Genomic DNA, 15,608 nt, shown 5'->3' with positions numbered 1-15,608 from the left:
TGAAGCCCCATGGCATACAAGGAAACACCCCGGAAATAGAAAAACAAATGAGGTATAACATTTTATAGTCAAAGATATTGGCAACATCTACTACCATTTTTAAAAATAGCTTTTAAAAACTGTTTTGAAATGCATCGATATATCTGAAACTTTAAAATGACAGTGGGGGGAAAGGTCCAAAAATAAAGACAGACATTGCATATGCAAAAAAAAAAAAAGACTTACGTTAGAGGAATTGAAGTAGCTGGTTTTGCCCGTCTTCTGCTTTTCAGGGCAAGGAGCTTATCACCTTGTGTCATTCCGCTTATTTCATCACCACCATCATCACTGTACTGTATAAGTAAACAAACACTGAGCTAATGATTTTAAGTGGCATCTTTCAACTGCAGCAAAGATCAATACTTACTTCCTGCCATAATGTGAACGTCTATTTCAAATTTCTATTTAATTTTTAAAATATCGTCTCACTTCAGAATAAAACTACAGGTGGAATTTCAAGAAATCTGTTGGATTGTTTCCAATTATATACAATCTGTAATTGTGATAACCTAACAATGCTAATATTTTAAATATATATATATAAATATATATATACACCAACACGAAAGAGATAGGATTTAAAATACATACATACATGTATATGTTTTATACATACACATATAAAGAGAAAATGAAAGGACACATTCTTGTTCCCCAAGCATCTTAACACTACTTATATGTGCAAAGATCACCCCATCCAATCAAAACAAGCCCTTCTACCTCAAGTTCTATTTTGAACTAAACCAGCTGCTTATTAACAGATAAGAAAAGGGGAAAAAAATACTGAAAAAACAGAATGAGGACCACCTGAAAAGCCATTTCACATACCTCTTTGCTGTTTCAATCTTTGCCTAGGTGTGAAAAGGACTTTAACATAACAGTCACCCAACCTTTTTTGTGACTAATTCTCAGGCTTTTTGAAGGGGGGAAAAAGCATCTGAAGGGGGATATAAAGAAATGAAAAAATGTGGACAATAATCCCTCACAACTTGGCTTTATTTTCACCTGCATTCTCTCCACACTCTAAAAGATTCTCATGAGCAGCAGAACACACGGCAGAAGCATCTAACCAAAAGACAACAGTGGGATTTCGAGGCGATTACCGATTCAGAATCTTTTGTTTCTTCGGACTGGGTTTCATTTATAGAAATGTCATCGACCCCCGTTAGGATTTTTGTGACTGCAGCTGTGTGTCTTCCATTTTCCTGGTCCCTTAACTTCTTACGGTAATAGTCGCCTTCTGTCCAAAGGCTTGCCTGCTTCCTACAGAAAAGGGAAATAATGTCAAGACTTTTTACAGAAGCGTGCCAATGCTTTGACAGTCTTCCCTGTCAACACTTTAAAAGTCCTAGTCTACTATTTCTCTCCTTTTCAAAAACTGATATTATATCTACCATCAATTTTCGGAGACAAAGAAAAGACAATTCAGTAATAGCTTCTAGTCTTTTCAGTTTGTAGTTCTATTAAACACATATGCCCAGGAATATAGAAGAGGACAGCTAGGTTCTGATGGAGTCAAGTTGTAATGTGTAATCAAATTAGGATCTTCTGCTGTTTTTGTTTTAAAAATGCCTCTGATTGAATAATGTGATTGGGGAGGATCTCTCCCACCCATTGGGGAGAAGTGTGATTAGGGGAGTTATTTGGTAGGAGGGTCCCAAGTACCTTTTGTTTTTTTTTATATTAAGGCAATGAGCCAGAGCCTTCTGGCTCTAAAAAGTATATAAATACTCCGAGCATGAGGTTTTACTTTGGGGCTTAATGACTGGAAAAGTCTCTTTGGCCAGAGAGACTCTGGAAAGCCATTAAGAAGTGCCCTCACAAGTTGATGCTTCCCGCTCTGGTAACTGTGTATATATAGAATGGTCAGACATGTGTATGTATGTAATGGTCAGGCATTTTGGAAGAGATGTCTGTTGATTAACTTTTGATTTCTCTGAAATTTTGATTTTCTCTGACACCTGAGCTTGATTAAAGGGATTGTTGATCCCTCAAAAGTTGTCTTTCCTTTTATAAATGCAGATTTAAGAACCTGTGTAGTAGCCCCCCCCCCCACCCCCCCCCCCCACCCCGTGTATTTTGGGATGCTTACCGTTACACAAGTCTAAGGCAGCTAGGTGCAGCAGCAGAAAGATCGTCGGGCCTGAAGTCAGGAAGACCTGAGTTCAAATATGGCCTCAGACGCGTACTAACTGTACAACCTTGGGCAAGTCACTTAACTTCTGTTTATCTCAGATTCCTCATCTGTAACATGGGTATAATAATAGCATCTACCTCCCAGGGTTAGTGTGAGGATCAAATGAGATAGTAACAGTAAAGCACTTAGCACAGAACCTGGAATACAGGAAGTACTATATAAATCTTAGCTAGTATTATTTAATCCTTCAAGCATCTGATGCCATAAACGGGAGTACTTCCTCCCTTTGTGGATGGCAGCCCTTTCACATGGTATCTGACTGTTGCTTATAACCAAGAAATTCACCAACTTGGTAACAAGGTAACAATTCTCCTGAATTTAACAAGACTAACCCCTTAAAGCCCAGACCTGCAATTCATCACTAGAAAATTTTTCTGCTTGTTAGAATCTGCCAGAACTTACACTTTACTGTCACAACCTTTGAGAAATAAGGGTCACCTCTATGCCACACAGAGAAACTAGTGGAGTTTTACTTACGACATCAAAAAGTGTTGCTGAGGTCCAATCACAGAGCCAGGTCTACAGATTCTGATCCAGGCAATGGTTTCAGGAACTGTCATCCTATAATGCTTTATGATATAACAAGCTATCAGGGTGCCTGTCCTTCCAAGGCCAGCTAAGAAAAGAAATATTATTTTGTGAACTTCATGCAATTTTTAAAAAAAAACAATTAGCCATCTATAAACTTTTCTATTGAAAGGAAGTTTATTTTTCCAAGAAAGGAGTTACAGATTTGCTTTTGTAACCCTTGTTCCAACTGAATCTCCTACAAAAGCTAGAGAAAACATTACTGAAGCTTTAAGTCCTCAAAAAAGAATATTAGGGGAAAAGCAGTTTTGTCCTGACACTTTAGAAACTGACAGCTAAGAAATGTCTTATTATAGAGTCAGTTGAGAAATTAGCTCTGGAAAGTGACTTTTCTACGGAGTCAGAAATCCTGTTTTACTCAGGATGCATCAAGATTTATAAAAACTACGCAATAGAAAGAAGGTGAGAACGGATGTCTTGGGAAAATAATTGAACAAAAGAAAGCTAATAAATGGAATTCTACAAAGAGAAGCAAAGATGTTTACTGTGATTTCTGAAGAAAAATTGAGGAAAATTAGGAAGGAGAAAGGGAGAAACATTCTCCTTGATGGAACTACATTAAACTGTGGTATAACTTAAAAAAAAACAAACAACTCATGCAGATAATGAAGAGGAATCAACTACTGTTTGTTATATTGATGGTCTGGGATAAATCAGGCTGAGACAATGGTCACAGGCAAAAAGTTAAATAATAATATATCTTTGTTTTTTATTATCATTAGAATGATTACAATTGGGAAGAGGCTTCTCCATTTCATTAAATAATTAATAGCATTTACAGATTTGCACTTTAAGATTTGCAAAGTGGCTTAAAATTATCATCTTGTCCTCACAACAATCCTATAAGGTGGGTGCTATTATTATTTTCATTTTTCAGTTGAGGAAACTGAGGCACACAGAGGCTCTGTGACTTGTCCAGGATCACACAACTAATAACTATCTAAGGAAGAATCTGAAATCAAGTCTTTCAAATTCCAGTTTATGTTTTACTCTGTGTCACTCATCAGCCTCATCATTTAATCAATTTTACTTATGCTAATTAGGATGACATATTTGTTAATAAGAAATAGGTCACTGCAGCATAGCCCTAGTGTAGCTTTCAGAAGGATAAAGTATTATACAACAACGAATCCAATGGCAGACTGTTTTTCAGTGATACACTGATAAATGAAAGTGGTCAAATTTCATACAAATTTGCTGTATGTAGGGGTCTCATAAAATGATTTAGCTATCTGTCTCTGTATCTAGGATCAAGTGCCTAATGATTTTTTTTTTAACCTTCAGGGAGAAAAAGTTCAAGGTTTCTATCTTCAGTTCTAAATCTAAATTAAAGACACTGATGGTCTACTATGAGATAGTCTAGTATTCACTACCTGGAAAGAAATAACAGCCTATCTGGCTAAGGTACTTCCTAAGCCACATATAAACCAAAGGCAGAAACAAGGCCAGATAACCATCTGGCTCCTCTTTTCACTTACACTATTACTTACTCCCTTCCTTTCCCTTTGAATTGGGTTCAGGGAGATGATCGGATATTCTGAAAAGCTTACGTTAGCCAGATGTCCATAGTTAAGCTATGGACTAACACTATTCAGTTGCTTTGATAAATCTTGGATATGTATGCATGGAAAGAGTGAAGCACACTGCTACATATTTAGGTAAGATTATATAATGAAATACTAGATTTTGTTATAAAATGGCTATCTGTAAGATTCCTGAAGCTTAGGATTTATGGGTCAGTTTTATAGCATTTTCAACTTAGGGGGAATGTTGGACAATTTAAATAGGAGATAGATTCATTTTTACCGAATGGGGAGCTTCACATTTTTGGCTAAAGTTCATATACCATGAGTAAACAGCTAGTAAAGTAGGATATTTTGGCTTAGTTCTACTAAGATATTACCAATGCCTAGAAATATGGAAGAGGAAAGAGGCAGTCTGAGGAACAACTTTTAAGACAAAAGAAGCTCTATTACTTACTCAAATCACTATTGTAACTGATATTTTCCATGTGAAATATTCCATGCTTTCTGCTCTTTAAAAATAATTTAATTTTTAAAATTTAATAATTTAAAAACAAATAAACATGACCAGCAAGATTACACTTCCGTGAGATCTTTTAACTCTCCAAAACTTAAGGAAATAAAGGTACTAGTTGCCAGATACAACTATGGAATGACAGTTGAAACAACAGGTCAAATAAGAGAGAAGCGGGTTAACTTAAAATTATTAAGAATTAACACCAGAAAACATGAATTCTCAAAGCACTCATTTTGCAATGGCCTCTATGTTTCCACTGGAGGGATCAACCCTGAATCACAGGTTTGTGCCTGAATCCCTTTCAACACCAGCATATATGCCAGCGTATCTGCTGTCTTTCCCCAGAGCCCAAAACTAGTAGAAGGCAATGATTGCCCAGTCAGTTTTCTAGAGTCTCACACTTAGTAGGAAGAATTATGATGAAGCATGTTTCTAACATCATAACAGAGAGGTAAGAGAATACAGGAGCCATACCCATGGACAATGTGTATACCTGTTCTGAATGACTGCTTATTTATTATAAGGTAGGACATCTGGAAAGGTGGAGCAGGGAAAGAGGGGACCTAGCAATAGAGTTGTCAAAAAACAAGAAAAAATATTATTAGTGACAATTTTTCTAATTATACGGAAGAGAAATTGAGACAGACATGGATAAGCAAGAAACTTTAGAGCTAATATTGAATTTATTATGTATTTTTTAAAATTCCATGTTCTGGAGTAAGGGATAATGTATCTCTCAGATTTATGGAGAATGGAGAAATTACAAACAAGAGATAGAGAACATTATGAAGTGCAAAATGGATGATTTTGATTACATTAAATTGAAAAACTTTTGCACAAACTCAATGCAAACAAGATTAGGAGGGAAGCAGAAAACTGGGAAAGAATTTTGCAACTAGTGTCTGTGATAAAGGCCTCATTTCTAAAATATATAGTGAACTGAGTCAAATGTACAAGAATACAAGTCATTCCCCAATTGATAAATGGTCAAAGGATATGAACAGGGAGTTTTCAGAGGAAGAAATTCAAGCTATCTATAGTCATGAAAAAATGCTCTAAATCACTATTGATTAGAGAGATGCAAATCAAAACAACTCTGAGGTAGTACATCACACCTATCAGATTGTCTAACGTGGCAGAACAGGAAGATGATAAATGTTGGAGAAGATGTGGGAGAACTGGAAAACTAATTCATTGTTGATGGAGCTGTGAGCTGATCCAACCATTCTGGAGAGCAATCTGGAACCATGCCCAAGGGCTACAAAAATGTGCATACGATTTGTTCCAGTAATGTTGCTTCTAGAACTGTATCCCAAAGAGATCATAAAAATGGGAAAAGGTTCTACATGAACAAAAAAATTTATAGCAGCTCTCTTTGTGGTGGCCAAGAACTGGGAATTGAGGGAATGCCCATCAATTGGGGAATGGGTGAACAAGTTGTGGTATATGAATGTAATGGAATACTATTGTGCTATAAGATATGATGAACAGTCAGACTTCAGAAAAACCTGGAAAGACTTATAAGAACTGATGCTGAGTGAAAGGAGCAGAACCAGGAGAACATTGTACACAGTAACAGTCACAGTGTGCGATGACTGACTTTGATAGACTTAGCCCTTCACAGCAATGAAAGGACCTAAAACATTCCCAAAGGACTCTAGAGGCAAAATGTTATCCACAGCCAGAGAAAGAACTATGGAATTGGAACACAGAATGAAGCAGACTCTCTTCTCTTACGTTTTGTTTTTCTCATGGTTTCTCCCATTCTTTTTAATTCTTCTATGCAACATGTGAAAAGGTGTTTAATAGGAATGTATGTGTAGAACCCATATAAGATTGCATGCCATCTCGAGGAAGGAGGGGAGAAAGAGAAAGGGGAGAGGGACTGGGAGAAGAAAATTTAAGACTTATGAAAGTGATTGCTGAAAACTGAAAACAAATAATTAAATTTTTAAAAATTCCATGTTCTACTTAATAGATATTTGTAGAGTAACAACATTTATACAGAGCTTTTTAAGGTTTGCAAAACACTTTTCAAATATGATCTTTACAATTCTCCTGTTTTACTCTGTATAGGGAAATATTCACGTTTGTCAAAGTCAGAATAGGAAAAAATTAAAATTTGCAGGCACCAGAGAATGAGTCAGTAGACAGAGGAAGATCAAAGATGTGGAGAGAGAGAGAGAGAGACAGAGAGAGGGGGAAGGGAGGGAGAGAATGATAGATGGGGCAACGGACAGCAAAAGAGAGGAATGAGATCAAGGAGAAAAGTGATTGGTTTGGCTTTTTCAAAGAGATCTGATTTTTACTATCAGAGTGATCTCCTTATGCCAGTGAAATCACAGGTCTGGACACCTGTGCCAAAAATACAAAGTATTCATCAGCTAGACTTGTGGCCATAAAGTGTGTAGGAGAAACCAGTCCAAATCCTCAGTGAACTTGAAGTCTACCACTTACTGTATTCATAGAAGCACAGAAAGAATTCAGAGCACTGATATGCATTATCAACAAAACAAACATACCTTTGCAATGAACTGCTATAACACCCTCAGCATTTTCACAGATGTTGAGAAATTCTTTGACTATGGCATCACTAGGTATGCTGCCATCAGCAAAAAAAAGTTCATGATGGTCAAAACCAGCCTCTGTAAACCTCCTGGCATCATATGCTTTTTTGTTAAGTCTGATAATGGTGGTAACATTGTGCCTTTTAAAATACGGAACATAGGCTTCAGGTGTATGATAGTGGTAACCTGTAGGGATTAAAAAATATTCTTCTTTGAACAATATAAAAACAGACTAAAAGTTATTTTAGTTCTATATGAACAGGGACTGCCCGCTAGAATGCTTTTTAGAAAAAAGTAGAGATATCAAAAGATTTCTCTTTCTCTCTCCCTTCCTCCCCCCATACCCTTTTTCTCTCATGCTCTACTCCCTCCCAAATCATTCTCTACTGCCTGTAAATTTAGAGCTGAAGGGATGTCACAGGTTCCCAAGACTAGCCTTCTTATTTTACAGCTGAGGAAACTGGCTGAAAGAAGTTAAGAGACTTGCTCAGGGTCATACTGATAGTAAATCTTCTGAGGTGGAATTTAACATCAGGTCTTCCTGACTCCAAGTCTAACACTATTCACTACACCAGATTTGAGACTTTTTTGGAATAACTGAATAAAAAACAAAATGAGTTATCATAAAATGAGTTATCATAAAATAAGAAAGTCACACTCAAATGACTGATTTCCAAAAGCATAGCTTATGTAACTAAGCTCAGGGTTTAGTTCAGATTTCTATTTCCCTTGAACAACACACATACGGACTGGCATCCAGAAAAGGACAATGTGCTTATTCAATTTCTCAAGAAGATTTATTTCCATTTTCTGGCATACCACTTTCAAGTCGGCTTCTTGGGTGAGGGCCACAGAAGGCAATAAATCGGCCTGGTATTATCCAGTTTAAATCTCCATTTTCCGCTTTCTGTGAACAGAGGAATACATACATTTTTACTTGACACTTTTCCTTCCCTCTACATTTCTAGAAACTTAATTGTAACATTTATAAAAGCCATTAAGTGACTTAAATATCAAAATGGATCTGTTACCTCATCAGCTGAGATGTTCTTTCCAATCAGAGGACAATTCATCCACACCATGGGACTCTTGCCTAGATCCTATCATAAATTTACCAAATGGGGGCTCATCTAATTTGTCTTACTTCCTGCTAATATTGGGAGTATATCAATAAGCTCACTGCTGGTCAAGACTGGATTTTCCCACATGCCTAGTATATCTTTTTCATCATATATCTCCCTGATGGCATCCTTATTATCTTATTTGGGATGTATTGCAACCTGCTCATAGCCACCATTGTACCTCTTTATGGTCCTCTGAGTTACAGCTGTTTTTATTTTATCAGACTGAAATGTTCCATGAGTCACAATCATAAAAGAATATGAGTAGAATTTTAGTATTAAAAAAGCTGGTGTTTGGGGTTATTAAAAGAGCTTCCTAAAGGCAATCAAGTCAATTTTCCTTCTCCTGACTTACTCAAGACTCCATTCATTGTCTGTTTACATTGTCTGTTGAGAAATAAATAAACATACATACATATATATATATATACATGCATGTGTGCACACACATACACACACACAAATGGATGCGCTCTCCATAGCTTATCCACTTAACAGTATGTTGTAGTCTAAGCAATAAGCATGTTTTATCCACTTGGTTTTTGGGAAATTCCAAACTCTTTTGAAGGATCATAGATTTTTTCCAGAAAGTCTACTAATGCTTAATATAAGTGATTAGGATAAACAATAAGCATTTATACAGCACTTTAGGTTTGCAGGTGCTTTACACATTCTCTTATTTGATTCTCATAACAACAGTGGGGTTGGTCCTATTAGCATCCCCATTTTACAGATGAGGGAACTGAGACCCAGAGAGGTTAAATGTCTTGCCTAGTAATACAGCTATTAAATGTTTGAGGTAGGATTTAAACTCAGGTCTTCCTGACTCCAAGTCCAGTGTTCTATATAGTATGCCACTTGATATAAATGAGATGAAGCCACCTGCAAAGAGGAGAATCTGGAGGACCTCACTATCTATAGCAGTGGTTCTTAACCTTTTGTTGCATGCCATGGACCTCTCTTGGCCATCTGGTAAAGCTTATGGACTCCTTCTCAGAACATTATTTTTAAATGCATAAAATAAAATTACATAGGTTGCAAAAGAAACCAATTATATTGAAATACAGTTATCAAAATATTAATAATCCAATTTAAACAGACCCCAGGTTAAGAACCCCTGATCTATAGGAATCATGTTTCAATTTGGACACTGACCTGGGCTTCCTCCATGATAGTGGAACGCACTTTTGGTGAGTAGGAAAAAAGGAAGGAAACAAGCATTTATTAAATGCCTACTATGTGCCAGACATCGTACTAAGCACTTTACAAATACCATCTCATTTGATTCTCATAAAAACTCTAAGAGGTAGGTGCTATTATTCTCCCCATTTTACAAATGAGGAAACTGAGGCAAAGAGGTTAAGTGGCTTGACCAGAGTTGCATAGCTAGAAAGCGTATGGGGCTGAATTTGAATTCAGGTCCTTCTGGCTCTAGGTCCAGGTTCTATCCAATGCGCCACCTACCTACCATCTACTAGCCTTATATTTATAATTAGGGGGTTGAATAAGGTTATGTCTTTCAAGGAATTTTTATTTCTTTTATGCATCAATCACCAGTACTTTTCGAAATACTCTTAAAGGTAATGCTTTGCTCTGCAGAAGCAAATGCTGTTTTATAATAAACAAATATGGTGAGATCTTATATTTTCTACATGGTATGGATATGTGAAAAAGCCTGTATGTTGCTTACCAATGCTCTCTCATTGAAAATGCCTTCAAAGGGTGTATAGGTTATTTTCTTACAAATATATATATGTATATGTATATATGTGTGTACGTATATACATATACATACGTACACACATATACATACAGGTGGGTTGTTCCTTTAAAACATTTTAATATTTCAATTAAATATGTAACTTTGAATTATTTAAATATTTAAAATTAAAAATTAAAACATTAATGAGGTATGACTTTTTTTTCATGCCACTGGTGTATCTTCCCCCTTTCAGATATCACGTGAATGGATCTATCCATGTGCCACAATTGTGTTTCCAATAGCACAAATTTCATCTATGATCAAATCTGGCAGATTTCCCCAACTTTGTTCACTTCTGTGTTATTTCTACCTCCTCTAAAAGCAAATCTAGGAATACAGTGTTAAGGATCAGTATGGAGGTTCTGTTGTTTTGAAGGAGAAAAGAAATTATTTAAAAAAAAAAAAATCTTTGCAGATCTTTTCCATTTTTTTCTATCTGTCCTCCTTTGTTCATCCTTAAATATCCTTGAGACATGGTGATCACGAAAAGAGAAATTATTCTGCTTAACAAATGTATTTCCAATTCGCCAAATGATTTCATCCATACATGTATCATTTTCTCCTGCTAAAGTTACTGGATATGGGAACTAGGTTCTTTAGTTTGGTCAATGGATCTTAGATTTACAGTTTCAAGAGACATTAAAAGTCATCTAATTAAAATCTCATTTTACAGTTGAGGGAACTTTGAAGTGATTTGCTCAGCAGCTCGCAAAACATCTCTCTGAAATATTTTAAATCAAAGAAAATTCTGTCTTTGGAACACTTTTACCTTTGAGATCATTGGTATAGGGAATTCCTGGTAAAAAAAAAACCTCCCTTTCTACCAAAGCAGATGCATACCTATTCTAATACTTATAATCTCAGAGAGCTGTGTCAGGCACTAAAGGATTCAGCGATTTGCCTGGAGTTATATGGCCGATATGTCTCAGAAGTGGTATTTGATTTCAAGTTTTTCTGACTCTCAGGGTGGCCCTTTACTTAGTACTCCATTCTACCTTTCTAATCCTTGGAATACTCACTGAACTGATGCCAATGAATAGGAGATCACATTTTTCTAAGAACCATTTAGAAACTTGGATCTGAAGCAGAAGATATACATTCAAATTCAGCCTTAGCCCTTCAAATTAGCTGTGTGACCCTGGACAAGTAATTTTACCTCTCTTAGCCTTAGTTTCCTCATCTGTAAAATGGTAATGATAACACCTACCTGTGCTAGGGTTGCTGTGAGTATAAAAAGAGATAATATCTGAAAAGCACTTTGCAAACTTTAAAACACTACGTAAATTCTAGCTACTAATACTAAACTGGTTTGTTAGTCTCTACTTAATTAAATTTCACTGACTCAAAGAGCTTTCCTGAGTAAGAACAAGGATAATCTATCTCTAATTTGATTAGTTTGAATAAGTCTTTTAAGAAATTAAGAAAAGGACTGTATACAGGGATAGTGACTAGACCTGTGGTTTTTCTACTGCAGGGACCCCTCCCAGTAAAGAAATTCTGTCTATTAATACTGGCTGTTGTCACCTTTTCAGCCAGTTATGTGTCAAGAGGTAGTATTTGAACTCATGTCTTCCTGACGACTCCAAAGCTGGCGTCTTCCTGACGACTCCAAAGCTGGCTCTCTCTAATCTATTTATCTCAAAAAGTGTTTCAAATAATAGGGCTTCAGTTATTCAGGTCCCTGGTTTCTTTACCTTCTACTTCTAGCTACATACATTTGGCTGCTAGTTCAAAGGCTATCTATCTTTGCCATGAAGCCTTCCTTGATCTCTCTCTCTCTCTCTCCCCCTCAAAAATAATCAGGAAGTCATTCATTCCTCCATGTTTTCAGTGAACTTTGTTTAAACCTCTCATATGCGAATCAACTAAAGCACCTGTTTTTAATTCAATTCAACAAGCATTTATTAAGCAACTATCATACGCCAAGTACTTTGCTAGGTAATGGGGCAAAATTTAAAACAGCAGCTGTCCTCAAAAATCTTACATTCTAGTAGGGGAAGGGGAGAAAATAACAGCTTTGCACAAAGTAATCTGAGAGAGGAGTGGGGAAGTACACTAACGACTGAGAGAATTAAGAAAGAGATTTGTAGGAAGCATTTGAGCTGAGCCTTAAACAGAAGTAGGAATTCCTAGAAATGGCAGTAAAAAGGACAAACTGGCAAAGAGGATGGTCTTTGTGAAGCCAAGGAAGGTGGAGATGGAATGTTTATGTAGAAAATAGCAAGTAGATTAGTAGTTTTTTCAAACTACAACCTAAGTTCTTTAATGGAAACCAGAACATAAGATCTTAAATGGGAAGGTTTAGGTTTTCATCTTTGTCTTCTCGATCGCATTTAGCAGTGCCTTATTCTAATAGATACTTAGTAAATGTTTGTTGAATTCAATATTTCCATTCTTTCACAACAATAGCTTGCTGATTTGGCGTACTAATTAGGGCGTGATTCAGAATAATGTACCCTTAGTACAATAAGGAATTTCATCAGGTTGTTCCATTATGTATAAATATACAACCTTCAATTTTGCTATAATGCAATTTTGAAATTTTGCTTGGTTTGGAATTCAGCTTCAAGTTAATCATTAAGATCAGAAAGTTTAGAACTGGAAGGGCATTCTTAAGAGATCATTTAATTCAACTTCCTTATTTTAGATATGAGAAAACTGTGGCTCAGGAGTTAAGTGATTTATGCACGGCTACACAGATGGCAGAGATGGATTTGAGCAGAAGTCCTTAGATTCCAAATTCAGTATGTTTGCACCACACAAGACAGAGAAGAAAGAAAACTGTCATTTGGATGTCGAGACTGCCAAAGTACCACTTTCTTACCATGACAATGAAGAATCGGTCTGCTTTGGGTTTTTCCTAAACCACCTTAGTACAAATTCTTCAAACCATGAAGAATATTCTTCACATCTCATGAATAAACTTAATGTAAGTAAGTGAATAGCAGCTGCCAAGAAGGTACCTGTAATTCACTGTGTTAGTGATGCAAAAAATCTCAAACTTCATGATAGCTCCAATGAATCTAAGGACACTGATATTAGTTAGCAGTGAAAGAAGATCATTATTTTCTGAAAAGTGAGAAAAACACATCGAAGATGGCTACTGAAATTTTTGGTTCTCCAATTAATTTGCCAGAAAGTCAGCTATATTACATACATATATTATTACATTCTTGTAGAGGTACTGTAAGGGCAAGCACACTCAATTCCACCTTCCTGAGAAAGAGGTAAATAACCTACTAGGAAACAGCAGGAACATTTTTCAAGAAAGTAAATTTCAGATCTAAGGCTGCCACAGGGGAATGATCAGAACTATTCTTTAGGAAAATTGTCTCAGAGCAGGATGCTGCTTCATTGGGATAAGAAAGAATGGTTCTGAGGTTACTAAATAAAAACAAAAAGTAATCAGCGTCTGACTCCTGGTAGTGGCATCAGCAGCACTGGGTAGGAGGAAGATGCTTGGGATATTCAAAAAAGAGAATCAATCAGATTTTTCAACACACTAATTATGGTGAGAGGACAGGAGTTAAAGATTTCTAAGATTACGAGCCTGGGTCGCTGGAAGAATGGTTAGTGCAGGAGCAGAAGTAGGACAGAGTATGGGGAAGAGGGAAAAGATAAGCATAACTCTTATTTCCATAGTGTTTTTCATATCATTAAGTGCTACAATAATTACTGTGGTATTGAACTTACTGAGTCTGCAACAAATCTGACAGCTATTATTTAAGATAACAGGTTAAGCAATTTCAGAAGCTTGGCTCTAACTGGGCTCTATAGGACTCTAACTCATCGTCATGTCATCACACCCCTCACACCCCAAATCACCAATAGCTCTGAAATGTCACTGTACATTCTCAGCACAGTGCTTGGCACATAGTAGATAATAAATGCTTGCTGAGTGATTCCGCTCCTCACAGTCAACAATGAAGAGAAATAATCTCCATCTAATCTGTCCCCTGAAATTCAATTCCAATTAAGGTCTCTCGTGCAAAATACTGCTTGGGGAGGGGATAGGAGTGTTTAGATAAAACACTTTTTTGACCTCATGAAACTCACAACTTAAGAGGGGCATAAGACCTAGAGACACAGATAACTAACTATAATGCACAATTGTACCTAATAACTTCATTAGCTATTTTGACTTCTAGAGTTAAAACTCAGGTGGCAATTCAGGAATCCTTAATTATGCTTTATCTCAATTTCTGATTGGTTTCAATGTGATATTGGTAACCTTTAGTGCCTGTTTTACATTTGCCTATTGCCAAATTCTCTTTAACTTTGAACGTGCATGTGAACATTTCAATGCACCATCTCAGATGAGCTTCAAAGGAATACTGTTTAATTTTTAAATAAGAATCATTTTTTTTTGTGATAGAAATGAAATCAACTCCCAATTAACATGACTGGATTTCCGTTTTTGAATTTTTGTCAAGAAAAACACACCTGAGATCATGGATATTGACATTGGTAATTGTTATGTGAAAATGTTATACTTCTCTCTTCCCTCTCTCCCAGTTTTCAAACCAGATAAACACAAATGTGTAATAAAAGAAACAAATAGCTTTTTGGAGTCAGTATGACTACAGCACACATATAAATATGAAATGGATTAGAAAAACCATGTAGACTTACTTCATAATGCTCGTAATCATCAAGGTCAAATTTTTCAAAATTTAGAAAGCCATACTGGACTGCCTAAATAAAAAAGAAACTTTTAAAACAGCAAATAATTACAGATCTATTCTTGTTACAGCAAAAAGTAAGGCGTTCTCAAGGGATGCATAATTATATTCTATTAAACATAACACAAAATAAATGAGCTGGAGCTTCTTGAAATGCCTTCATCATAAGGGATCTTTGTTATGACAGAATGTATTCATTATAGGAATAGGGAGTAGACCTGTGATTTAATCAGTATAAGAAATTCCCAGGTGAGGAAGCTATCTCTACCAGTGCAGGTCAGCATCTTCTCAGCAACTGTATAGTCTTTAGAGTTGCTTGGAGAACTGAGAGATTAAACAGGGGTCACACACCCAGTATGTCAGTCATGACTTGACTGTTATTTCTGGCTTCAAGGCTACCTCTCTATCCATTACACCAACCTGCCTTTCAAACTTCCTCAGAATTTATTCTACTGCAGCAAAGCCTAATTGCCTCAGTTTTTATTATACTTTATTTGATCTATGTTTTCCACCGAGACCAGACCATGTAGATTAATAACACCTTTACGCATTTAAAAAAAAAAAAGGATTGGGAATTTAACCTTCAGTAACACTCCTTAATATTCCTTTGAA

General features: G+C 36.2%; 1 protein-coding gene across 14 annotated transcripts in view; it reads right to left on the bottom strand.

Moving 5' to 3' along the window:
* CDC14B (cell division cycle 14B) overlaps positions 1 to 15,608 on the bottom strand; it is a 141,496-nt gene that overhangs the window by 21,002 nt on the left and 104,886 nt on the right. For all 14 annotated transcript variants that reach the window (XM_072596885.1, XM_072596883.1, XM_072596882.1 and 11 more), the window contains 6 exons: positions 14,947 to 15,009; positions 8,251 to 8,338; positions 7,387 to 7,617; positions 2,714 to 2,852; positions 1,143 to 1,302; positions 226 to 332 (listed from right to left, as the gene is read on the bottom strand). In XM_072596885.1, coding sequence (XP_072452986.1) covers positions 226 to 332; positions 1,143 to 1,302; positions 2,714 to 2,852; positions 7,387 to 7,617; positions 8,251 to 8,338; positions 14,947 to 15,009 — 788 coding nt within the window. The remainder of the gene's footprint in view (positions 1 to 225; positions 333 to 1,142; positions 1,303 to 2,713; positions 2,853 to 7,386; positions 7,618 to 8,250; positions 8,339 to 14,946; positions 15,010 to 15,608) is intronic.

This window comes from Notamacropus eugenii, chromosome 3 (assembly GCF_028372415.1).
Source record: "Notamacropus eugenii isolate mMacEug1 chromosome 3, mMacEug1.pri_v2, whole genome shotgun sequence".
Classification (NCBI taxonomy): Eukaryota; Metazoa; Chordata; class Mammalia; order Diprotodontia; family Macropodidae; genus Notamacropus; species Notamacropus eugenii.
Note: the sequence above shows the minus strand (reverse complement) of the source record. Positions and strands in the feature narration are given on the sequence as shown.